The sequence below is a fragment of the Gaeumannomyces tritici genome (assembly GCF_000145635.1).
Source record: "Gaeumannomyces tritici R3-111a-1 unplaced genomic scaffold supercont2.1, whole genome shotgun sequence".
NCBI lineage: Eukaryota > Fungi > Ascomycota > Sordariomycetes > Magnaporthales > Magnaporthaceae > Gaeumannomyces > Gaeumannomyces tritici.
Window position 1 is genome coordinate 3,914,092 of NW_008804545.1, and position 23,339 is coordinate 3,937,430.

A 23,339-nucleotide genomic window follows, 5' to 3' on the forward strand; every position below is an offset into this window, starting at 1 on the left:
GTGGAAGTCGCTACCATGGAGCGTGCATGCCAGGCCAGCGTGCCCAGCAAGCCACCACCCCCGCGCCATGTGTTGTGTAACGTCTCAGCATCCGGAAAGGAGCAGGCAGTGACGGCTGCTCATTCGTGCTGGCCGACGTCTGGCCCGGCCTTCCAATTGGCTCTCGACCGCATGCAGACGCAGCCACACGACTCCTTGCTCGCTGGCAGCCCCGGGGAGGCGTCACGGGCGTCTCCTGATGGACAAACCAGCCCCATCCCCCTGCCCCCTGGCAGGCTCCAGACTGGGTGAGTGGCAGGCAGTTCAGCTCATGCGGGTTGGGCTTTTTGCCCACGACGCGTGTGAGCGTCCAGAAAACTCGGTCAGGATTGATTGGCTCTCTGATCGAGATGCATCCAGCAGTTGGCCCTTGCTCCTCCAAAACCCTTCTCGCAAAGTGGCCAAGCAATGGAAGCCCCGTGCGGGAAAAGCAAAGGCTTCTGGGCCCCCAGCCCAGCGGCAGCAGCCTGCTTTGCTCGCACTCGCCCCATTTCTACGTATCCCCGCGTCCATGGGTGGGACACACAGGGCGCAAACCTGCATGCAAGGGAAAAAAACGGCCACGTCCTGTCCTCGGCGTCTTGGTCGGCGTCACTCAGGGCAGAGAGGAATCAGACTAGACAAAAGTCGGGCGCGGTGCGGCGGTGCGGTGCAGCGCATAACCCCAACGTACCCGCTGCAGCCGCGCTGAATCTTGAAACAAAGCAGACAAAAACAAATACGGCCAGGCCTGGTGTCGTAAGCAGCCAGCATCGCGCGCGCGGAGAAGGAGCCAATGCTTAGCCGCTGCCGCGCACCGCCCTTCTCGGCACTGCAAGGTTGTTTGGTTGGTGGTCCACCAGCCCGACCTTGATTTTCCCGCTTTACCCTTGATACATATATTCCGTACCCCCTCTGGCCCTCCCCCGGGTCGGACCTCGCAGCCGTGAACTGGTCTTGAAACCAAGTTCGGACGACGAGACAAAGAGAGGGACAAGGAAAGCAAGCATAGCCGCCGCCCGTCTCTGGCTTGTAGTCTCAACGGCCCCCTCTTCCCTGTTCGCCCGCTGATCGAGCCGCTGCCGAGCCGCCTCCCGTGGTGCGTCTTGCGAATCGTTCCGCTCCTGGTAGGGGCCAGGGAGGGAATGGTTGACGGGGACAACGACAAACACGCCGCGGCCTAGAACACGACCAGCCAGCGAGACGAAGGAATCGCCGGCGCCGACGACGACAAACGGACATGTTTCAAGTTGCAGCGCCCGAGCCGGATCGACTGTTCCGGAGCGAGCCGCACCCACAGCGCCCGAATCAGCCAAACCACCTGAGCCAAAACCAAAGCCAGCGCCACCAGACAGCCCCCGAATCGTCGGTAGCGGGGGGGCCCCGAACGAGGGGCTCACTGCCGCCGCCAACGCTTCACGGGGGCCACGATAGTCACGAGGACTCGATCCGGAAGGGCTTGTACGCTGCCCTGGCTCAGGCCACCCACCAGCGGGACCATGGCGCCCCTTCCGCCTCGGCCACCGCCGCCGCCGCCGCGGTCGCCATCACCGGTGTCGGCGCCAGACCCCTGGGAGGGCCTCCTGCCGTCGACCAGTCCGCCGAGCTGTATTTCAGCTTGCGGGGAAAGCCCACAGTGATGGCGCCGTCCGTGACGCGATTGGCCGCGTCAGATGGGGACATACGGTGAGTGCTGGTTTTCTTCTTTTCTGCTTTTGGAACTGCCAATTCATTGGTCAAGGTCAAGTGGCCCGTCTATTTGGGTTTTGCTTTCGCGCCTGTTGGTCGGGGGCCCACAACGACGCAATTTGGCTACAACACACAATGCCGCCACGCCTTCTCCCCACCTGGCTGGCGCCTGTGCTTTCCCTGCGGCTGGATCTCCAGCGAGGGACACCCTGGGCGACACCCTGGGCAACAAAACGGCTCTGCGCGCTGGAGGTTCATTCCCTGATGCCGTTGCCGTGCCCAGGGCTGCCTGGTGCGATCCCAGCCCATTTGGCTGTGGGGGGTCTCGAAGCGGAAGCGAAAGCGAAAGCCCCCCAAAGACAAGACAGGTCTCCCTCAGAAAACGGGCCAGTGCATTTGTTTTGGCATCCTGTGTCGGCGCGGACGTGCCCCTTTCACTTTCATTCTTACTCCGGGCCCCTTTTGCCTTTCGGGAACTCGATACTTAGCGGGCAAGCGCCAGGCAACCGGTGCCCGCGTTCGAAGCCGCGGATCTGCCGCCGGGACGCGCGCTGAAGCTGTCGGCTTTTTTTTTTTCCTGTGCTAGCCCAACGTTGCAGTCGGCGGGTGGCTCGAAATGCAATTTCCACCATGGCGTCGCTGGGACAGCGGCTGTATGTAGTGTGGGTGGGTGCCTGGATTGGCGAGGTGGCCCCCCCTGCCTTAGCACCCATGGCACTATTTTAAAGCCCTCGCTCGCTGGTGTGGGAGCACACGACGCGGTTGATCGTGCAAGGCGAGAAAAAGGGCCCCACGGCCATGGCTTCTCAGCCCCGGCGATGCGCCCACGTTCTGACAGGGGTCACACACCCACGCCCAGAGCCAGCACGATGGACTATGGGCCTTTTTCGCGCTGGTGACGCACTAATCAGGAGACGCCTGTCTTCCCAATGGGACCTTGGGGCTCTTGGCGCCTCCGTCGGCTCCCCGTCGCGGTTTTAATATTAAATCCTTCTGCGAAGAGTCTGGGCGTTCGGGCTCTGGGGTCTCCGTGGGAGGACCGATAGCACGGCCGGCCTACATATCCATTCATTGTCTTTTTTTTTTTTTTTTTCATCCTGTCCGGAGCACTGCCATCCCGTGTGTTTTCGTCCTATATTTCATCCCTGCGTCTGCCCCCCGCCCTTGACGCACGCCCGAGACACGGCCAGCCAAAGTCTGCGAGGGTCACACTGAACACTAACAACCTGTGGCTTGCGGCACGCCTCCCTGGGAAAAAAAAGGCCTAGGATCCGTCACCAAAAACACCTTTCTGGCTCGGCTTCCTTCCCCTCAACTCCCGTCGAGAAAAATGAGGCCCTCTTGAGACCTCCGCCACGGCCTCTTCGCACCCACACGCGCGCGCCTACCGTCCAGGACGTCATGTCTTATCCCGCTGCCGTCCAGGTCATGCCAGCCGCGCAATATGACCCTTACCGCCCTCCAAACGACTACTACCCCACTGCCGGTCACTATGCCCATGCCACTGACCGGTCCGTGGAGCAGTCGGCTGAGGAGTTTGTGATGAGGACGGAACGGTCAATCGCGAGGGCCAGGGCTATGCAGCAGCAGCAGCAGCAGCAGCAGCAGCAGCCGTATAGGGATCAGGAGCTGCAGGGAAGGGCGCAGCAGTCTTATGAGCCAGCTCAGCAGCAGCAGCAGCAACGACAAGACCACCAGCAGTACCATCAACGCCATCGAGAGCAGCAGGGGCAGAGGCAGCAGCAATATCAACAACAAGATTTCCAACGCCACCAACAAGAGGCATACAGGCAACAGCATGGGTATGCGCATCCGGGGTATTTACAACAGGGCCAGGACCAGGGCCAGGGCCAGTGGTACCCCCAGCAGGAATATCCACAGCAGGAGTCTGGTCAATGGGACCAACATGATAGCCAACCGGAGTATGCGCAGCAGGAGCAGAGCCATACGTGCCGCCGCCCTCGGAATCATGACTACACACAGCATGGACATTGGCCACGAGAACAGCACCAACAGGGTGTGTCCCACGAACTGGCGGAGCAGCGCCACCCGAGTCGGGAGCAAGACCGGTACCAACCGAACTTGCAGAGTCAGCGCGGGCCGCAACCAATGCAGCAGCATCAGGAGCATTCAAGTCGACACAACCCCACTTATCAGCACCAGAGCCACCAAGGGCACCAAGGGCACCAGTACCACCAACACCAGCAGCAGCAGCAAACGCAGCAATACCAACACCCGCAGCCGCAGCCTCAGCCTCAGCCTCAGCAGCACGAGCAACAGCGGACGGCACCGCAGCAAAGGGACCGGACAGAGCAGCCGCAGCAGCCGCAGCAGCCTCAACAGCCGCCGCAGCCTCAACAGCCTCAACAGCAACCGCAAAAGCAACCGCAGCAGCAGCAGCAGCACAACCACCACAACCACAACCACAAACAACCACAAGTACCACCGCCACAGCCTCAGCAGCAGCAGCGACCAAATCCTGCCATTGCCCCCGCGACTGCCCTCCAAACACCAGTATCCGAGGCACGAACGATGCCTGAACGTCTCCCCGATGGCCCGCCTCGTCCGCTGGTGTATAACACTCCCCGGCGGATATCCAGCGCCAGTAGCGTGACCATATCATCGGCGGCAACAACTCCCTCGCGCGAGAGCTTCGAGTCACGGATGCGGAGCCCCAGCTGGGGCAGCCAGACCTCTCTCGAGTCGTTCTATTCGGCACACTCTGCCGCGCAGAACCCTCAATCCGGCTGGACTCCGGGCTTCGGGTGGCAGCGGCCGCCGCCCATCAAGGCGCGCCGGAAAGCGCGACCTGGCGAGCACTTCTCGGCTCTGCCTGGCGAGGTGCTGGAGATGATCTTGGACGAGGTTAAAAAGCTTCATCTGGCCCCTGGGTCTATGAGCTGCGCGACCTGCTGGATGAGGGACGCCTGTTCCGTGGCCCTGAGCTCGAGGAAGTGGCTGAAATATGCTAGGACCGCTTTGTAAGTCAACATGTCCCATTTCATTTTCTTCCCATTGCCAAGATGCCAATGGGTCCGTAGGTGCTTGTGCTGACGCCCGACTCTGGGGATGGTAGATACGAGGATGTGCTGCTAGTCGGACCAGACTCGGCTGTGCACAAAAAGAAGTACAAGGGTGTCACTGGGACGCGCCTTGTGCTCTTGCGGCGGTCTCTGCGCGCGAATCCCATTCTCGCTGCCACGGTGCGGTCGCTCAAGGTACCGGCAACGCCGCCGAGCGTTTCGGCAGAAGAGTACCAGAACATCGTAGCCACCGTGGTCATGGCCTGCCCAAATCTGGAGAGGGTGGTTGGGTTTTACCCAAGCTACGACCACTCGCACGGCCGGTTTTTCCAGGCGCTGTCGTCGCGCCAGCGGCTCAAGGACATGGTGTGGCTCGTCCAGCCATCCCCGTTCCAGCGGCAGCAGCGAATGCGACGGCCGACGGACGAGCAAGGGGCCGTGGTGAGCCAGCGGAGCCTCATCACGCCAGGAGACCTCCAGCCGCAGCAGGGAATCAACTGGCTGGAGAGCCACTCCAACTGGCGCTATCTCACCAGTCTCACTGTTCACTGCAACGCCGGCGCGACACTCACTCCCGACACGCTGCTGGTCGACACCCTAGCTCGCCTCCCCGCGCTTCGGACGTTGAATCTCTCGCACCTCCCGCACAACGCCTTCGGCGACGCTGCGCTCCTGTCACTGCCACCGCTAAAGAAGCTATCCATGTTCCATTTGTCGGGTATCTCGTCCGCCGGGCTTTCGGCGTTTGCTACCCGGCGGGAAAGCCGATCGCTAGAGTCTTTGACGCTCGTCCACATCGACATGGAGTCTCTCCCGGCGCTTGCTAGGGCGCTGTCGAACCTCACGTCGCTTGAGAGCCTCTCGCTGGTTCAGTCGTTTGCACCCGTGCTCCCCGCCGACGAGTTCATCTGGCTCTTCCCCTATCTCGCTTCTGCGTCGCTGAAGAAGCTGCATTGGGACGTGACATCGGCCGTCACGCAGGCCAGCGCGACGGATTCGATTCTGGCGAGGAGCATCGCGGCCAACGGCTTCCCATCGCTTCGCCGTCTTCGGGCCCCTGCGGACCCAGAAGGCGTCTTCCAGTCGCTCTGCAAGCCTCAGGAGAATGTTAACCTGCCCCTTGATCGCTACCGACACCCGAACCAGAGGCCCGATCACTCCCGAGCCGCGAGCGCGGCAAGCTCGCAGCCGTCATCCGACACGGGCTCCAGGCCCGGAGGCGGCTTCACGCCCACGCCCACCAGCCCCCATTTTCCCGCCGATTCCGGCATCTTGATGGCGGCTGGGGCTCCCAGGCCCAGCAGCAATCTGCATCATGCGCGGCTCGCGGCGCAGGCCAGACTCGAAGCAGCAAGGCAGCATCACAAATTCCTCGTCAAAGTGACGGACGAGGACGGCTCCCTGGTGGAGCAATTCGGGCTCGGCGCTTTTATGGGAGATGCGGCGTCCAAGATCGCGTACCATCTGCTCCCGGACCCTGGCGCGCTTGACGAGAAGGGCGGCCTGGTGGACGTGGCCGACCTCGTCAACGAATGCGGAGAGGACCTGACGGGTGCAACCAGTGCCGCCGCCTTGGCCGTCGAGGGCCGAGAGGCGCCGGTGGCGCTCAGCAAGAAAGAGAAGGAGAAGCTACAGCGGGAGAAGTCCAAGGCGGGCGACGATTCCAAGGCCCGGGAGGGCTGTCAAGGGCGGTGGAACACGTTCAGCGGCGCCGTCATCGACAAGAAGGATAAGGAGCGCTGGTTCCACACGGAAAGAGGCCGGTGGAGGGGAGTGACACTCTCGTGAGACGCCACCGTTTCACTCGGCCTGATGGTGACGGGTCGGTGGTGCATGACAGACTCGAGGCTGCGCCGCACTGTAATTATTGTTTTTCACAAGCGCCTGCATCCCACAGGACTCTTACGAAGCGACATGATGGACGGGATTTGGATCGTGGGCATTTGGATGTCACTGCCTCTTTCCTGGATCCCTTTTTCTTTTTGTTTATCGGTCATGGACGACTACGTGTATATAATGAATGACCACTTTTCTACGTATGTAAATATGAAATATGACTAGCGGTTGCAAATGAGGAAGTTTCGACCATCTGAATCAGTTTTCGGCCGGCGGGGTTAAGCAAGCCGGGGCTCGGCAAAGCGGCTTTTTGTGGAGAATTCTTTGAAATGCACCGACCGACGTCACCTTTTTTTGTTCCCTCTCATTCCCCAACTCCAACAGCACCCATCGCAATCCCCGACGCAGGACAAAGACGGACATATCCCCTTTACCACAGCAGCGCTCATCGTGCCATCCACCCCCAACCTTGACCGGGCCCGACGATGATGCACCACTCGATCGCGAGGCGCGCAAGGCCACGGCCGCGGCAGCTCGCCAGCCTCTGCGCGGCCTACGCCCCCGTCGCCAGCTTTTCCACATCCTCCCCCTCCCCCTACGGCACACACAAAAACACACCAGCAACCCAACCGCCACAGCGACCGTTCGCCCCGCCGACGCCCCGACCCCGCGCTGGCCTCCTGCCCAGGCCCGCGCCGTCGCCGCCGACGGCAGCAGCAACAACAGCAACAGCGCGGGGGCTCTCCACAAGCACGGCCGCCGCAAGCCCCGCAGCCCAAGGGTCCCAGGGCGGCGCCGCTGCAGGACAACCCCCGGACGACGCGCACCAACAAAAGCCAAAGCCAAAGCCGCCGTCCGGCGAGCCCGACTACTACGCGCTCTTCCCGGAGACGCTGGCGGCCGGCCCGCCGCCCGAGGGCCCCTTCGAGCTGGACGCGCGCGCCCTCCACCGCGAGTTCCTGCAGCTGCAGGCCGACGTGCACCCGGACTTCCACCACCACGCCTCCTCCTCCTTGGCAACGGAGACGGCCCGCTCGGCGGCCCGGCGCCGGGCCGAAGCGGCGTCGGCCAACGTCAACGCCGCCTACGAGACGCTGTCGTCGCCGCTGGCCCGCGCCGGGTACCTGCTGCGCCGCCTCTACGGCCTGGACGTGACCGGCGAGGGGGTCGGGGCCCTGGTGGCGCCCGACGGCGAACTGCTGGACGAGGTCATGACGGCGGCGCAGCGGATCGAGGAGGCGGGCGCGTTGGAGGAGCTGAAGCCGCTGCGCGAGGAGAACGACGCGCGCGTCAAGGCCGACGAGGCCGCCCTCGCCGAGGCCTTTGCGAGGGACGACCCGGACGCGGCCGTCGCGCTCGTCGTGCGCCTGCGTTACTGGCTCAATGTTAGGGAGTGGATTGATGAGTGGCAGCTTGGCCGGCCTGTGCTTATGTGAGCATTAGGCATTAGGAAGGAGGGGGGGTTGGGTGTCTCTGCTGCATGGATAACGCAGATATTCAACCTGGTGTAGACTGGTCTTTTAGCATTCATAGCTGCTGTTTTCTTCTCTACTCGCTGTATTTGTAAAAAAAAAGAGACTGGCATGTTTGTATGATGCGATTACGTTGCAGTCGTGTCCGGTCAATAGTAACCGCGCTTCTCTCCCATGGCTCTCCTTACGTTTGAGGATGCTGATAAGGGGCAAGCTACAAAAGAGACGGGTCTCGCGGCATCCATTTTCAGGCTTTGCAGCGTTTAACGAAGCATCCTCGCTATATACAAACAGAACCTCAACGAGAGCAAGGAAGGATCAAAGTAGGCGTCATGGTTGAAAAAAAGCTTGGGATATACTTGTCCTTTCCCGGCGATCGGCGTGCCAGCGTCAAACCATGGACCAAGGACTGAGAAGAAGAAAATGAGCGAAAGAAGAGAAAACGGAGGCGATTCTATATACAAGCCCTTTCCGCGGGGCCATCGCCAACTCCCAACACCCCGGCCGAGGCCTAGGTCTAGGAGCAGTAGAGTCTTGGGACATTCTGCTGGGAAAGGGGGAGAGAGGGCCATGACAAGCCACTTTAAGCAGACCACTCGACCGCCCGCTTCTCACCTCCTGGCGGAGCGGGGGTTCCGGGGCAATCGTGAGCAACCTCGGGCGCCACGTCAGGAGCGCGGCGGGCGGGCTTTCCCGAGGCGGGCGAAGCAGGAGCGGTGCCGCCAGCACCTCCCTGGGGCGCCTGTTGGATCGCAACCATGCCGCCAAAGGGGCCCGCCTGTGTATGTGTGGCAATACACCGTCAGCGAAACGAGACTAACTTGATCGGGGCGCTAAGTGAGTTGTCGGCCACGACGGCTTACCGGGTTGCTGTCGGCAATCTTGACCAGGCAGACGTTTTGCTGGTCCTTGATGGTACCTGTGCACTTGGTCCCCGCCGGGATGGTGAACTTGACGGGCTGTTTCGGCGTTGCCAGGTTAGCGCGCCCTGGGATAACGGCCAGCAACGAAAAGACAAGCACACGCAATGGGGGCCGTCCGGGCTTACATGGTCTGTGTTGACGTGGGCGGCGCGCTTCACGATGAGGCCGGTCGATGCCAGGGCGTCCCAGGCGCGCTCGAGCAGGGTCCGCTTGTTGTTGTTGTTCCGGCTCGCGCGGATGTTGCCGTTCCTGCCGGGCACCTGCTGGTCGACGTTGAGCAGGACGCCCTTGGAGAAGGCCCCGGTCGCGTTCGGGTCCAGCGGGCCGGCGCCGTCGGTGGTGACGATGTGGAAGACGCCCTGGATGGAGCCGCCGTCCGACACCTGCGGCAGCGCGTTGCCGGACTGCGCCATAGCCAGGTCGATCATGTCCACCGTGTTCCTGCCGTTCTTGTTGGTCCTGCCCAGGCCGTCCGTCTTGATGTTGGTGCTCCGGAAGACGGTCGTGTCCACCTCGGTCTGGCTCCCAGGGTCATTACATGTCAGTCGCGTGTCCATTCTAATGTGGAAAGATATACGCCACTCGCCTTGCGGTTGGGGCCAGGCTCGAGGACAACGCCGCCAAGGATTCCGAGCCCAGTGGTGTTGCCGCCCAAGTCACCTGTGACGACTGCAACTTTACCATGGGCCGCAACGAAAGGAGAGGCTGCCAGGGCCAAGACGAGGGCGTTGAACAACATTTGGACGATCGATCAAGGATAGCAGAGAATCTGGAGACAGTGAGGGGGTCTCTTGTGTGTGGGACGCTATCGTGGAATTCCAATGTAGATAAATACTAGGTCGCACTGGAATCAAGTCAACCAAAAGGGGCACGATTTAGCCGGCCAGGAGAAGGAAACCGTAGGAATAGTTAATTTTGATATGCTTTCACAGCCTGAGTATAGACATTCCTACCCATGAAAGCACCGAAGAGGGCACAAGGGAGATATATAGCTGACTTGTGATGCCAGCCTGCGGGCATGGATATGGCTCACTTGCAAGACGCATTTCAAAGTAGCCGCTTACCATGACGGCGAGGCCAGGCACGTTGATCGCGCAGTGTTGAGGCCGGATGGCCGGTATCGCCACTTGGTAAGGACCCGGGCCTCAGTAAGGAGCCCGGCAGCCGTTGACGCCGCCAAGGGCATCCGTCCCTGCTTGACGGACGATCCCATCTCCGGACGGAAGCGCATGAAACGAAACATTTGGTGATTGAGTCTCCTGGCGTCGCGACGTGGGGTCTCGCCAAGGGCATCCCCTGGTGAGGGTCTTGATGACAGCGGGAGATGGTCCGAGGATTTGCGGGGGGAGCTTGATCGTGCTTGGCACATGGATATCGGCTCGGGATGCCCTCAGAGGCTGCTGGAGACGCTCGAGACAGTCCAAGAAGCCCAGGTACCGAGCTTGCACAAAGACGGGCTCGAGTCAGCTATCGCCCTGGCACCCTGGGCTACTCGCAGCCAGCGTTGGGGCGAGTCGGGTTCCTATCGAGACGTGATGGCAGGAAAAGCTTCGCCCAGGACCTGAAGCGGCCAGCAGATGTGCCGTTTCCGGATGCGGCGTCGTGGACCCATGCACTTGGAGAGAAGACAAAAATGCCAGGTGGGGATGTGAGTGGTCTAGCCTGAAGGACCAGATGAGATTCGTTTCAGCCCATTCCATGCTGTGGTTGCTGGTTGGATCGTTTGTCCAAACAAGACATGAAGATGGAAGCGCTGGCAGGGATAGAGGGAGATTTGATCAAAGACCAGCCCAGGACAGGTGAGGAAGCTCCGATTACCGTGCGACCCACCCACATCCGCCTGCCCCACTAGCTGCGACGGCCCCTCTTGGAGCTCTGTTCCTCTGTTCTAGGCAACGTCCAAAGTCTAACTGGCTGCTTGCCAACAACCACCAAACAGCTCCTCCTCAACGGCGCTCCATCGACCTGAGCATGTCAAGAGCAGACCCGGCCCACCACCACCGACCAAGCCCCGACGACGTCGCCACATAAAACTAGAGACGAACAAGCGGGCACCTAGGCACCCAGGCACCCAGGCATAGCCCCGCCATCCTCTTCCCCGCATCTCCGCCGTCGCCCCAGCCTCGGTCCCGGGAAGCGTCCGGAGCGGGCTCCTAGCTTTAACACGCCCCCCCTCCCACGCCCACGCCTTCACACCCACCCCACACCCCCCCTCGAAGCGTCATGGCCTCGCCCAAGGTCAGCGAGGCCCTGGCCCAGATCGCGGCGTCGGGCAGCAAGGGCGCCGACTACGAGGCCCTGCTCGCCGACTTCCCGTCGTACTCGTCGGCCCCGACGGCGGCGGCCGACCTCAAGGCCACCATAGACGCCGTGTTCGCCGCGCCGCTCAACATCGTCGGCACCCTCCCCGTGCTCAACGCCTTCGTGGCGGCGCTGCCGCGGGCGGCGCCCGGGGACCACGACGCCTGGGTCGACGTGGCGGCGCACGCGCTCGACCGCATCGCCGCCAACCCGCAGACGGCGTCGAGCTTCCTCGAGCAGGCCAACGCGCTGCGCGAGCTGACGGCCACGGCGCACGAGCACAACGAGGACTGGGTCGGGGCGGCCCGGGCCCTGGCCGACATACCGCTCGACAGCAGCCAGCGGCGCGTGGGCGAGGCCGAGATGGTGCGCGTGTGGATCCGCATCGTGCGCAACTACCTCGAGGCCGACGACAGCACCTCGGCCGGCTCGTACCTCAACAAGATCAAGAACGTCATCTTCAAGGTGGACGACCCGGACCTGAACCTGCACTTCCGCCTCTCGCAGGCCCGCATCAACGACTCGCGCCGCGAGTTCCTGGCCGCCTGCCACGCCTACCACGAGATCAGCATGAGCCACCAGATCGGCGAGGACGAGCGCCTGCACACCCTCGGCATGGCCGTCAAGTGCGCCATCCTCGCCCCCGCGGGGCCCCTGCGCAGCCGAGCCCTCGGCCGCCTGCACCGCGACGAGCGCAGCCCCGGGCTCGACGAGTTCGGCATGCTCGAGAAGATGTTCCTGGACCGGCTGCTCGAGCCGGCCGAGGTGGACAAGTTCGCGCGCGGCCTGCAGCCGCACCAGCTAGCCACCACGGCCGACGGCTCCACGGTGCTGGTAAAGGCCGTCATCGAGCACAACCTGCTCGGCGCCAGCCGCCTGTACGATAACATCGGCTTCGACGAGCTCGGCGACCTGCTCGGCCTCGACGCCGCAAAGGCCGAGGAGACGACGGCCCGCATGATCGAGCAGGGCCGCCTCGTCGGCCGCATCGACCAGATCGACCGCTTCATCTGGTTCGAGGGCGGCGAGGCCTCGGGCGTCAAGGGCAGCGGCCGCGCCGAGGCCGCCGTGGCCAAGGAGATGAGGCGCTGGGACTCCAACGTCCAGAGCCTGGCCGAGGAGGTCGAGCACGTCACCGGCCTCTTGCAAAAGGAGTTCCCTGTAGGTTGTTGTTTGATTCATGACCCACCGCCCTGTCGCCCCCTTTTTTTTTGCACACCACACGCCCCTGCTGACGACTTTTCACAACCCCGGCAGGACTTTGTTGCGGCAAACCTAGTCGTCTAAGACCTGAAACCAACATGCTGGGGACTAGACGGCAGCGCTGGCGCATGGTTCACTTGGGCTTTTGCAAAAAAAAGAAAAAAAGAGGGGGCGCTCTATTCTGCGTAGAGTGGTATAGAACAAAAGCATGCAAGATAGATGGACTTGCAGGAACAAGGCCGAGTGCCCAAGTGGTGGTCCATTGTAACAAAACCAAGAATAGATCCAAACGGCGTCGATGTAGACGTGTGTATCTGAGAGGTACCTCTCAATATAGCCAAAATGGTAGGTACCTAGATCGGTCGGGGATATCCTGATGCTCATTCCAGGTCCTTTTTCCTCACGACGACGTACCCCTGCCCCAGGCGCGTCGAGTCGCCCGACTCCTCGTCAAAGACCAGATTGTCGTCCTTGAAAACCTTGCTGCGCGCCCGCCTCGACCGGGTGGTGGCTGCTGCTGCTGCCGCCGTCGGCGCCGCCGCCTGGTCCTGTGTCTTGGCCGGCTGCGGGCCACCACCTGGCGTCTCCCCGCGGAGGACCTCGAGGAACCGAGCGGCTATCTTTTGGCCCATCAGATCGTATCCGCTCGGGGTCAGATGGACATTGTCGTCCCAGTGCAGCCGTCGGTCGTTCTCGGACATGGCCCAGAATGGGACGGCCGCGTGGTGGTCATGGACATATCTGGTGGTCCCAGGCGCCCAGAGGGGGGGTGGGTATTTGTGATCCGAAAGTTAGTCATGTGTGCAGTGCGAATGCCAGGCTCGATCCAAATATGCGTCAAGTCACAAGAGGCAGGCTGCGTGGGGAATCTGGATGACAGGGAGGGGTGAGGGAGAAATAGGAAGGGGGTGGCAACAAGAAAATAGAGAAAAAGAGCATCAAGGGGCGGCATGCCACTGTGTGACATGACCAGCGGGGCCGAAGGCAGATGTACAAGCGGAGGTACAGTCCAGGGGCAGATGCCAGAAGAGAAAGGGGGCGTCCAACATATTTCCACCCTCAGCGTTCTTGATGAGCCGGTTCAGCTCGTCCCTCCGGCTGTTGACGAGCGCGCTGCCCGTGACGCCGACCTCGGGCACCGTCAGGACGAGCACCTTACTGCCGTGCGCCTGGGCGACGCCCCAGCACTTAGAAAGGTTCTCAAAGACGGCCTCGGCGGTGCGGTTGTACGCCAGGTCGCTGTACAAGGGAAAAGGGTGGAGGGAAACACGGCGATTCGGTGCCACGTTTCCCACGTTGCGACTGGTCAGCAAAACTTGTAGCCAGGATCAAGAGCTATGGAATGAGGTTGGTCTGGCCGTGCCAGGGGTTTGGGTCTATCTTGTGTGTTGTGGCTGGTGGAAACGCAACTTTGTGCCCCCGAGCAGTATGGTCCAATCATAGCTAGGCTTTCCTGGCCCGACTGGATGAGAGGAAACAAGAGGAAGGAGGCGCGAGAGTCAGCAGGGATGTATATAACCACCAAATTCATGAATGGCATGCCTCCCTTTTTAGAGGGGACAGGCACCGCCCATGGATGGACAAAGGGGAGATTGCCCATGGCTTACAGTGGGGGCCCAATCGAGAAAGGAAGCCGGTCGTGGTGTCGCCCGGCCTTCCATCCACCACCGTCTCGATCTCGACGTCTGGGAGGGCAGGCCGAAGCAGCTCTACCATCTGTTCGCTGTACGGCCTGTAGACGGTGCCGAGAGACGCGTAGCCCGCGGTCAGGGAGTCGCCAAAGCAGAGGATACGAAGCTTGTTTCTGGCCATGTTTTTGGAGCGTTCGTTGACGTGCGTCCACAGCGACAGATGGGCTCGCCCTTTTTCGATTTGATTTTATGGGAAATGGACTGTACTCGTCCGGCAACGGGGAATCCTTGCAGAGGCACGAGGAGCGAGGAGGGACGCGCTGGTGTCAGGTGGCCGTCAAGCCTGAGTATCTGAGGTTGGGAGCTGGGTCATTCTGAAGCTGGAGCTCGACAGGTGCCTAGGCTAGCTGAGCCTAGCCTCTGCGGGAGGAGCTTGGGGTTGGTCATCCGCAGCATGGCTCGTCATAGGTGGGGCAAGTCCGCTGCGCCCGTTTGTCGAGGCGCTTCAAAAACGGACAAGGGCTGGCAGGCCGTCCGAATTTCGTCCGTCTCTTTATCCTTTTTCCATTGCCACAGTCCATCTCTCATGCGCAATTCCATGCCTCCGCAATTCCATGCCCCCGAGTGCTTCTGTCCCTGGATCGGGCCCACCCCCTCGCTGTGATTTCGGCACTTGATGCGATTGGAAGACACGAAGCAACAAAACGGTTGTCAAGCTTTCGAAGGCACGAGAGGAGGGGCAGTCCCTGCATACTCGGCGCGGGCGGCTCCAGTATAGTTTTGCGTGTCGGCGGAGACACATGCAAGGATGGCACAGAGCCAACGTTGAACGCCATCTGCCATCTTCAGCAGCTTCTTTGTGGCCATTTGAGTTTTAACAGGCTGGGTTTCGTTGGCGTGGAAAAGGACATGCCTCCTGGACCGATCCCTCCTGCTCGTTGGCCAGTGGAATCATGTTGCGGGCAAACTTCTCGTCCATCTTCCTCTCTCTATGGTTCTTGGCAACAAAGTGCCTACCCTGCCCACAAGGTAATCAGGTGGCGGCCATTCAAATGGCATCGGGCAAGGCGGGAATGCGGCAATGCCACGAGCCCAGATGCTGGGAACACCACCACACCACCAAACCCCGAAAGAATCCACCCCTTGGCCGGCCTATTAGGCAAGCTTGCCGGGGCGGACGTGCAGCACAAACTGCCGACGACGAATACCAGGGTGACATTCGAGGTTTCGCTCCTCCGACGGGCCTTGCCGTTTCTTCGCTGGGACACTGTGGCACCACCCAGCCCGGGGCAGACGAGGCTTTGGGGGTGCCGCGTTTGGACAAGCAAGCAACGCAGTGATGCGTCTTGGCTTCTCGAGGCGTCGCGACTGGCTGCCCCGGGGCTGGGTGCTGAGTGAAGCCTACTGTGTACGTGGGCTGTCCGCACTCGGTATTTGAAGCGCCGAATCACACGGAAAATTAAGATCCACCAGTGGCCCGGCTCTCTTGGAAGCGCGAGGGCGTTGCTAGCGTGGCGAAGAGCCGTTGGGGGGTTCCGGGCGGCTCCGGCGCCTGGCTTATGCTCGCGTCTGGCCAGGCCCAGCGGCCCACCCGCACACGACGTTGCGCAGGAGGTGGTTGCGCAGAAGGTTGTGCCAGCCAGCTGTCGGCAGCCACCTGCAACTGCTCCTTTCAGGTTGGTTGCAGCTGGCGGCAGGGCGGAAGCGTCGAGCATCCCGTCGGAACCGCAACCGGGATTCGACGGCTCGTATCTGTGTCGTCATGCCAGTGGCGGCTGTGGCGCGCGCTTCCCAGGGCCGGAGGAGACCGGGAGTGCCGCGTCTGACGGGGTTGCCGCTCGTGACAGCACCACAGGTTGCCCGCGTCGGTCGGCCCCCATCCCCATGGGGCGTGGAGAGGCGGAGGAGTCGAGTCCACATTTGCAACAGATTCATCGCTGCCACCTTAGTCATGAAGTGGTGACTGGCTGGTGGGCCGTGGCAGGGGCGGGTGGCCCAGATCGCGTCGAATCACCCCTGTGCGCCTTCTCTTTCTGTGCCTTTTTTTCTTCCCTCTACTGCTCTTAGGTTTGCTTGCTTCTTACCGCGGTTACCTGCGCAGGTGGTCCGTCCGCCCGTTGTTCCATAAAGGAAGGACCTAACCTGAGCTAAAAACCAAAAGGGTCAGGGTCGTTACGTCCAGATCGCGGGCAAGCAGCACAAGATTCTGGGCAAGCTTACAAAATGACGGGCAAGGTGTTTGACGCGGCAGAAGGTGAGTGCAGAACCTAGCATCAATGATGCATCTCGACGGCTGGGGAGCAGCAGCTGTCGATCGCCGGGTGCTGGGTCGCTGGGTCGCTGCTGGAACGCTGGAACGCAGGAACGCTGGATTGGCACCGACCAAGGCTAGTCAGCATCCCTTTGCGCGCTCCCCATTGGCCCGTTCCGATTTCGGAGCATCACCACGCGCATTGGATCGCATCGGATCGCATCGCTTGGCTGACAGCACGTTCGCGTCGTCGCACGCCCTCCCCCAGTTGCCAAACACAACTCGCCCGAGAGCTGCTGGGTAATCCTGTACGGCAACGTCTACGATGTCACTGACTTTGTGCCCGAGCACCCCGGCGGCTCCAAGATCATCCTGCAGCTGGCCGGCCGCGATGCCACCGAGGACTACGACCCCGTCCACCCGCCCGGAACCCTCGAGGAGAACCTGAAGCCCGAGGCTAAGCTGGGCGCCGTCGACCCCGAGAGCCTCAAGCGCCTGCAGCAGGATCAGGCGCAGGAGAGGCAGATCGCCGTCGTGACCCCGGCCACGGACCCGCCCGCCGCCCTCGAGACGCTCTTCAACCTGGACGAGATGGAGGAGGCGGCCCGGAAGCAGGTGTCGCGCAAGTGCTGGGCTTACTACTACTCGGCCGGCGACGACCTGTTCTCCAAGAACTACAACAACCACGTCTACCGCTCCATCTTGCTGCGGCCGCGCGTCTTTGTTGACTGCACTCGCAGCGACCTCTCGACCTCACTGCTCGGCCACCGCGTCGGCACGCCCCTCTACGTCGCGCCCGCCGCCATGGCCCGTCTGGCACACCCGGACGGCGAGAATGGAATCGCGCGCGGCATCTCGTCCTTTGGCGGCGTCCAGATCGTCAGCAACAACGCCAGCCAGACGCCCGAGCAGATCGTCGAGGGCGCCGCCCCGGGCCAGATTTTTGGCTGGCAGCTGTACGTGCAGACGGACGTGCGCAAGAGTGAGGCCATGCTGGCGCGCATCGGGCGCCTGCGCGACCACTACAAGTTTATCGTCCTGACGCTGGACGCGCCCGTGCCGGGAAAGCGCGAGCTGGATGAGAAGCAGCAGTTCGAGGGCGCGTCCACCGTCACGGCCGCCGCCTCCATCGGTAAGCCCGAGGAGCGGCGGCCCGGCGGCGGCGGCGTCGGGCAGCAGCTCTTTTGGGGCACGGCGGCGGACCTGACGTGGCGCACGACCCTCCCTTGGCTGGCGAGCAAGACGGACCTGCCCATCGTGATCAAGGGTGTGCAGACGCACGAGGACGCCTACATCGCGGCCCAGCACGCGGCCCAGTACGGCACCGTGCGCGCCATCATCCTATCCAACCACGGCGGCCGCGCCCTCGACACGGCCCCGCCCGCCGTGCACACGCTGCTCGAGATCCGCAAGTACTGCCCCGAGGTCTTTGACCACGTCGAGGTCTGGGTCGACGGCGGCATCAAGCGCGGCACCGACGTGGTCAAGGCCCTGTGCCTCGGCGCAAAGGCCGTCGGCGTCGGCCGCGCCGCTCTGTACGGCCTGGGTGCCGGCGGCTGGCGTGGTGTCGAGAGGACGTTTGAGAGTGAGTTTTTTCTTCCTTTTTTTTCCTCGGTACTTTTTAGGCATCTTTACAAGTTTGGCTTTTTGCCCCTCTCCGGCTACAACAGTCATCTGCCCAAGACCACAAACTGACGAAAGCTTTCTGCGTCTGATTAACCTTGTAGTCCTCAATGCCGAGATGACAACGTGCATGAAACTCCTCGGAGCACAGAAAGTGGAGGACCTGGGGCCCCAATTTGTGAGTCGCGGCGATCCCTTCTGTCGCATCAGGCAACCCCCCTAGTCTCGGCAAGCACATGCTGCTGCAGTGCACGCAGCTGACCCCAACTCGATGCCACAAAACCAGATCAACTCCAGGATGGTCGAGCGCGACATCTACGACGGGCCTGCGGGGCTGGATGGCCTCCACCTCTGGGCCAAGGCCAAGCTCTGAGGGGATGTGGGGGCGGGCTGCCTCGGCTCTTCATGCGGGTTGGCAAGGCGATCACGCGGGGAAGCCAAGACCTGACATGGGCGCCAACAGGGCAACAGGGGTAACCTCCCTCGTTCCTGCGAGGATGGCTGGGCGTGTGGAATTGCCCCGCATCTATTTCATCTATTTCATCTATTGCATCTATACGCTGCTATACGCTCCTCGGTTACACTCTGGCGTATTTAAATGCGCCCTTTTTATTCCTTTGAATTTAGCTCTTTGATTTGGTTTGCTAGCACTGGTAGACACAATTTGCGTCGATTTAGATCAGCGGAAAATAACAGCCAATGTTTGTGGAGAGATTCTGCTGCATTTTGAATAATATCCTTTTTCTGTGCTCACCCATGCCAGTCTCTAATTCCCAGCCTAGAGCGGTTCCTTCCCTCTGCCTGCCGGCCAGGACGCCTCATCGCAAGAGCTCCTTGGTTCGCTGTAGCTTCTCCTCGACCCCCTTCGGATCCTTCGCCCCGGCCTGCTATGTTTCTCTTTTGTCTTCTCAAATTACCAGGTCGGTCTAGCCACTTGTTACGAGGCCTAGCACGTCCAGAAAGCCTGCTTGTCAATCGCGCCAAACGCAAATGACGTGCCCAATCCGCGCTCCCGTTGGCGGTGCCTGGAAACCCAATTGACATTGGAGGGAGGGACCTGCCTGATCCGGTGCTAGGGTTGCGGCCTAGCAAAAACGGGGCGGCTCTTGTCATGTTCGCACGGCGACACAAATCTCCCACATGCACCGCACATGTCAAAAAAATAAATAAAGATGTGTTTTACTTCCCACCCCCACCACCCCCTGAAGCCTCTCAATAACAACAACAAAGCCGGGGGAGACTTTTTGGTTGGTGTGTGGCACGCGAGGAGGGGGGGAAAATTACGAATGCCTGCGAAGGGATGGGGTCCTGCTTCCCCATTGGGCGCCACGCCGAGGAAGGCCGGGACGATCTAGAAAGAGACAAACGAAGAAAAAAAAGGAGAGAGGCGAGGTGGTAGCCAACTGGTCCATCGGTCGTAGGTTTTGACGGGGCCAGAGGAGTACAGGGAGCCAGGAAGGGAAAGTCAGCCGAGCCTCTCAGTGGCCAACCCGACCGGGTCTCCGTCGGAGCCCACCCACACGCACGACTCGGCCATGGGGTAAGCGAGCGGTACCCGTAAGTGAGTGGGTGACAGGCGGCGTTGCGATGCTGCCTTGTAACCTTCTTTTTTTTTTTGATGGAGCAAGTTTTTGCCGGCTGGCTATTTTGAGGGGGGTGGGGGTGTATTTGCCCACATGCATGTGCTTTTCGTTCGTCCAAAAACGACCCCTTCTCCATCTCGTGGATACGTCGCTTGTAAGAGGATGCTCCTATCCTACCTACCTATTTAATCCACGGTGCCCAGGGTCGCGCCCCCAAACGGTTGTGACGTCTCGTCGTCTGGTGTTCTTACTTATTACCCCGGCCTCGTCCTTTCTCCAAGCTCAACACGGGTGGTTGTCACCGAGACTCGCCCTCATCCCGTATACTTGTTCTTGCGCCGACGTATATAAAGAATCTCGAATACCTTCCCAGTCGCCAAGGGAAGGAAAGAAATCAAGCTCAGCCGAGCTAGCCAGAGACGACCCGGCAGGCAGCCGCCGATCCAAAGATCCCTGCTAGATAAGCTTCACATCTCAGCGGGGGTTTTTCTTTTCTTTTCGCGAAACGTTCGATTTCCTTTTTCTCGCACGCACCCGGCCCGCTGCGTCACGCACGGCCAGACATCGGAGACGGCCGGGAAACGGGGGAGCAGGCACGGACGCAGCGGCGTGTAAGCGGATCCGGGACCAGCTCGAGATCGCAAAACACCCATCGACGCTGCTACCCTGCCGTATTTACCGTTGAAATACTTTTTGTTTTCTTCCTTTCTTCCCTTTCCCTCTTTGTGGGCCTTCTTCTTCACCTTTTTTCTTCTACTTCTTCCTGGGTGCTGCGCCAACCCGTCCTTCGTCGCCAAAAATGTCCGACAAGGGCACCAGCGACCACGTCGCCCGGCCGCTGGACGGCGCCGCGGCAGGATCCGGCAAGAAGAGGGGATGTGGCGCCCACATGAAGCGCAAGTGGTGGGCGTATCTACTCGGCCTGATCGTCCTCGTTGTCATTTTGGTGCCTGTCTTGTAAGTCGCGGAAGCAAAGACGTGCCGCGAGCTTGTCAGTTTGGGAGACAAGACACAGAAGAAGAAATGAGGCTAAAACTGAACCCCAACCAGAATCCTTGTCGCGGTCCCCAAGATCGCGCAAAAGAAGATTGACGAGGCCCAGCTCGAGATCCGGGCCTTCTCCGCCCTGAACACGCAGAGCGAAAACTTCACCCTGGGCATCGACAGCGTCATCCGCACCGACGGCTCCGTCCACGCCACCATCGCCGGCTTCGAGGGTGTCATGTACCTCGAGGACTGGGCGCCCCAGCGGCCCTTTGCGCGCGTGCACTTCCCCGAGACCACGAGTGACGCCTACCAGGAGGTCCGGATCGAGCAGTTCACCCCGATCGACGACATGGACGCCTTCACCGTCTACAACACGTGGCTGCTCATAAACGAGACCCTGCGCGTCACCGTGAGGGGGGACACCACCGTGCGCGTCAGGGGAATCGACCGCGCCTACCCGGTGCTCTTCAAGAAGACCCTCACCGTCCCCGGCCTGCGCCTGTTCGAGGGCACCGTCGTGAGGGACCCAGCCATCTCCCTCACGGGGGACGCCCAGGGGAACAACTTCAAGGGCATGGTCGACATCCCCAACCACTCGCAGGTGACGTTTGAGATTGTGAGTCTAATGAAGTCGCGGCTTGTCGTTGAGGAAAAAACCGCATGTGCGTTATGCTGACTTTTGCCGACTCAGGGCAACGCCACTTTCCACAACTACCTCAACGGCGCCGAGATCGGCACCGTCTTCATCAACAACATGATCCTGCGCCCGGGCAACAACACCTTCCCCATGAACGCCAAGGTCGAGAACGGGCCTGTGCTCACCTTCATGAGCACCAGGCCCGCTTGCGAGACGGGCAGCGTGCCCTTCCAGCTGCGCGGCAAGGACGTTGTCAACAACGGCCAGCGCCTCAGCTACTTCGCTGACTCGCTCGCTAGCGCGAACCAGACCGTCAACATCGACATAGGGGGCGCCCTGAGGCACCGCAACGTAACCATCGCTTGCAGGTCTTGAAGAGATGACGATGGAGGTATTGGTAATGGAGTGAGTAATGAAGGCGTCGGCTGTGGATTCGAGACGGTTAGGATAATGGCTGAGCTAGTCCTCCGTAGGACTCGCCATCCGGCCGCAACCTGTCGAGTCTGAGCCGGCCAGGAATGTGTGCTTGGAATTCCTTCTCGTTTTTGTCCATCTTTTGATACCATGGGCTGAGTGCGAATCTGTGGTGTGGCAGCGGTGCTTAATGCTGGGACACGGATGGGTCGGTATTTTGTTTATCTTTTGCATTATGGCGAGCTATCAAGCTCCTGGATGAATACGAATCGTGTAGCTAGCCGCTGCCGGCCATTATGTGAACTGGCCGAAGCGATAATCCCGGGTTATCCAACCTCGGCCACTCGAGATGATTAGATATAGACTCCTGCCATGGCAAAAGTCTGGCGCATTGGCGGGCCGCATGCTTTGCATCTTCTATTGGTTGTGGCTTGTCTAGCCTCGTCCTCCGCTTCATGCCCGCCGGGCAGAAGACGAGGACACAAACTCAATGGCATCCCTCTGGCCGCTTGTCCTCTCGGCCTCCCGCTCCTTCTGAACCTTCTCTTGTGCTTTCCTCAGTTCGCCACGGAAGGCCCATTCGGGAAGGCTTGTCGGGTCCCAGATATCGGGCGGGAGGACCGTGATGTACTGGTCCGCCACCGAGTTTGTAGGAGCCAGCGCCGGTGCTCCTTTGGAGGCTCCCGGCCGGCTTTTTGTTTCACCAGCCGCGACGGGGTCCTCGAGCCCAACAAAGTCGAGGAGCTTGTCCATCAGGGACGGGTTTCGCATGGCCGTCGACTGAGCCAGGCGTGCGTTGAAGTGTGTTCCCTTTTTCCGCTTCAGCTCCAGGAAAGTCTCAAACTTGGCCGTCAGCGCTCCAAGGCTGGGAGGCGGAGTTCCTGGAGGCGAAGGTGGAACGTCCAGGTTGGGGACCGGAGGGAGCGTCAGGTCTCGCAGCAACGCCCGGTCGGCCGTGTAGGGCGACTGGGGACGTGACGACGGGTCCAGGCTGTCTAGGAAAGCGGCTGCATCTGCGTCTGTCTGCATCTGAATGGCTTCTTCCCCTGTTGGTAGGCTGGGCCCTAGCACTGGCGCATCCTTAAGAGCCTCAGGGTCATGCTGGGGGCCAAGCTGAGGTCCGAGGGGCGGCCCTTGTGCTAATGACACAGCCTCTGATGCTCTGGGCATGTCGCTAAGCGGTGTTTTTGGCTTCTCTAGAAGCTCTGCGTTAGCAAATCGGATCTTCATATCGTCCTCGGAACCAAGGATCCATGTCTGGGATCTAACACATACCTATGGCTTCATGGCTAGCTACTGCGGGGTTTGTCGGAGCCACCTAGGCTTCTCTTGTCAGCATCCTGATCGCCATAGAGCATCTGCGCGTCACAAATGAGCGCCCGGGATACATATAAGTGTTCTCATACCTCCGTCTGCATCTGTTCCTGTTGTGGAATATCATCGTCCTCCCCGTCGCTGCTACTGGCGTAGCCAACGAGTCCTGCCATTGCGATGGCGTTGTGTGGGATGAGAAACGGTAGTATAAGTAATACCGCGGCCGGCAGTGTCAGCAGAATAGTTGTTTATGAGCACTTGATCTGAACTACGGTCCCTTGGGGGAAAACGCGAGACGCGATCAGAGAGGTAGGTGAACAGGAGAGTCACGTGGGAGCAGACTGGGGCGAGAGTCTGGGCGGGAGAGTACGGAAAATTCGCTGCCTCAGGCATCACGTGCGGGCGGCGTCACAGGCACCACCAGGGAGGCAGCA

General features: G+C 60.9%; 10 protein-coding genes across 10 annotated transcripts; 5 read left to right on the forward strand and 5 right to left on the reverse strand.

Annotated features, from left to right (window-relative positions):
* Positions 1 to 576: 576 nt before the first annotated feature.
* On the forward strand, positions 577 to 6,835 carry GGTG_01222 (hypothetical protein). Its single transcript, XM_009218983.1, has 3 exons — positions 577 to 1,704; positions 2,970 to 4,688; positions 4,784 to 6,835. Exons 1-3 carry the CDS (start codon positions 1,259 to 1,261, stop codon positions 6,516 to 6,518), a joined length of 3,900 nt encoding a protein of 1,299 aa, XP_009217247.1. The 5' UTR covers positions 577 to 1,258; the 3' UTR covers positions 6,519 to 6,835.
* An 84-nt stretch (positions 6,836 to 6,919) lies between these two features.
* GGTG_01223 (DnaJ domain-containing protein) lies at positions 6,920 to 8,968 on the forward strand. The gene has a single exon (XM_009218984.1). The coding sequence runs from the start codon at positions 7,052 to 7,054 to the stop codon at positions 8,000 to 8,002; it is 951 nt and encodes a 316-aa protein (XP_009217248.1). The 5' UTR covers positions 6,920 to 7,051; the 3' UTR covers positions 8,003 to 8,968.
* Positions 8,622 to 9,518, reverse strand: GGTG_01224 (hypothetical protein; the record flags this gene model as incomplete). Its single annotated transcript, XM_009218985.1, has 3 exons — positions 8,622 to 8,816; positions 8,902 to 8,997; positions 9,087 to 9,518. The coding sequence occupies 3 exons, from the start codon at positions 9,516 to 9,518 to the stop codon at positions 8,622 to 8,624; spliced, it is 723 nt and encodes a 240-aa protein (XP_009217249.1).
* A 503-nt stretch (positions 9,519 to 10,021) lies between these two features.
* Positions 10,022 to 10,204, reverse strand: GGTG_01225 (hypothetical protein; the record flags this gene model as incomplete). Its single annotated transcript, XM_009218986.1, has 1 exon — positions 10,022 to 10,204. One exon carries the CDS (start codon positions 10,202 to 10,204, stop codon positions 10,022 to 10,024), a length of 183 nt encoding a protein of 60 aa, XP_009217250.1.
* Positions 10,205 to 10,863: 659 nt separating this feature from the next.
* Positions 10,864 to 13,331, forward strand: GGTG_01226 (COP9 signalosome complex subunit 4). Its single transcript, XM_009218987.1, has 2 exons — positions 10,864 to 12,423; positions 12,520 to 13,331. Exons 1-2 carry the CDS (start codon positions 11,185 to 11,187, stop codon positions 12,547 to 12,549), a joined length of 1,269 nt encoding a protein of 422 aa, XP_009217251.1. The 5' UTR covers positions 10,864 to 11,184; the 3' UTR covers positions 12,550 to 13,331.
* Positions 12,846 to 14,277, reverse strand: GGTG_01227 (hypothetical protein; the record flags this gene model as incomplete). Its single annotated transcript, XM_009218988.1, has 4 exons — positions 12,846 to 13,206; positions 13,513 to 13,704; positions 13,876 to 13,927; positions 14,073 to 14,277. 4 exons carry the CDS (start codon positions 14,275 to 14,277, stop codon positions 12,846 to 12,848), a joined length of 810 nt encoding a protein of 269 aa, XP_009217252.1.
* A 1,376-nt stretch (positions 14,278 to 15,653) lies between these two features.
* GGTG_01228 (hypothetical protein) lies at positions 15,654 to 16,031 on the reverse strand (the record flags this gene model as incomplete). The annotated part of the gene is made up of 1 exon (XM_009218989.1): positions 15,654 to 16,031. The coding sequence occupies one exon, from the start codon at positions 16,029 to 16,031 to the stop codon at positions 15,654 to 15,656; it is 378 nt and encodes a 125-aa protein (XP_009217253.1).
* A 180-nt stretch (positions 16,032 to 16,211) lies between these two features.
* GGTG_01229 (hypothetical protein) lies at positions 16,212 to 18,730 on the forward strand. The gene is made up of 4 exons (XM_009218990.1): positions 16,212 to 16,350; positions 16,616 to 17,932; positions 18,075 to 18,148; positions 18,257 to 18,730. The coding sequence occupies exons 1-4, from the start codon at positions 16,320 to 16,322 to the stop codon at positions 18,341 to 18,343; spliced, it is 1,509 nt and encodes a 502-aa protein (XP_009217254.1). The 5' UTR covers positions 16,212 to 16,319; the 3' UTR covers positions 18,344 to 18,730.
* Positions 18,731 to 19,610: 880 nt separating this feature from the next.
* Positions 19,611 to 22,031, forward strand: GGTG_01230 (hypothetical protein). The gene is made up of 3 exons (XM_009218991.1): positions 19,611 to 20,510; positions 20,604 to 21,156; positions 21,232 to 22,031. The coding sequence occupies exons 1-3, from the start codon at positions 20,353 to 20,355 to the stop codon at positions 21,550 to 21,552; spliced, it is 1,032 nt and encodes a 343-aa protein (XP_009217255.1). The 5' UTR covers positions 19,611 to 20,352; the 3' UTR covers positions 21,553 to 22,031.
* On the reverse strand, positions 20,400 to 23,232 carry GGTG_01231 (hypothetical protein). The gene is made up of 3 exons (XM_009218992.1): positions 22,998 to 23,232; positions 22,867 to 22,909; positions 20,400 to 22,787 (listed from the first exon to the last, which is right to left on the reverse strand). The coding sequence occupies exons 1-3, from the start codon at positions 23,076 to 23,078 to the stop codon at positions 22,045 to 22,047; spliced, it is 867 nt and encodes a 288-aa protein (XP_009217256.1). The 5' UTR covers positions 23,079 to 23,232; the 3' UTR covers positions 20,400 to 22,044.
* Between the last annotated feature and the right edge of the window lie 107 nt (positions 23,233 to 23,339).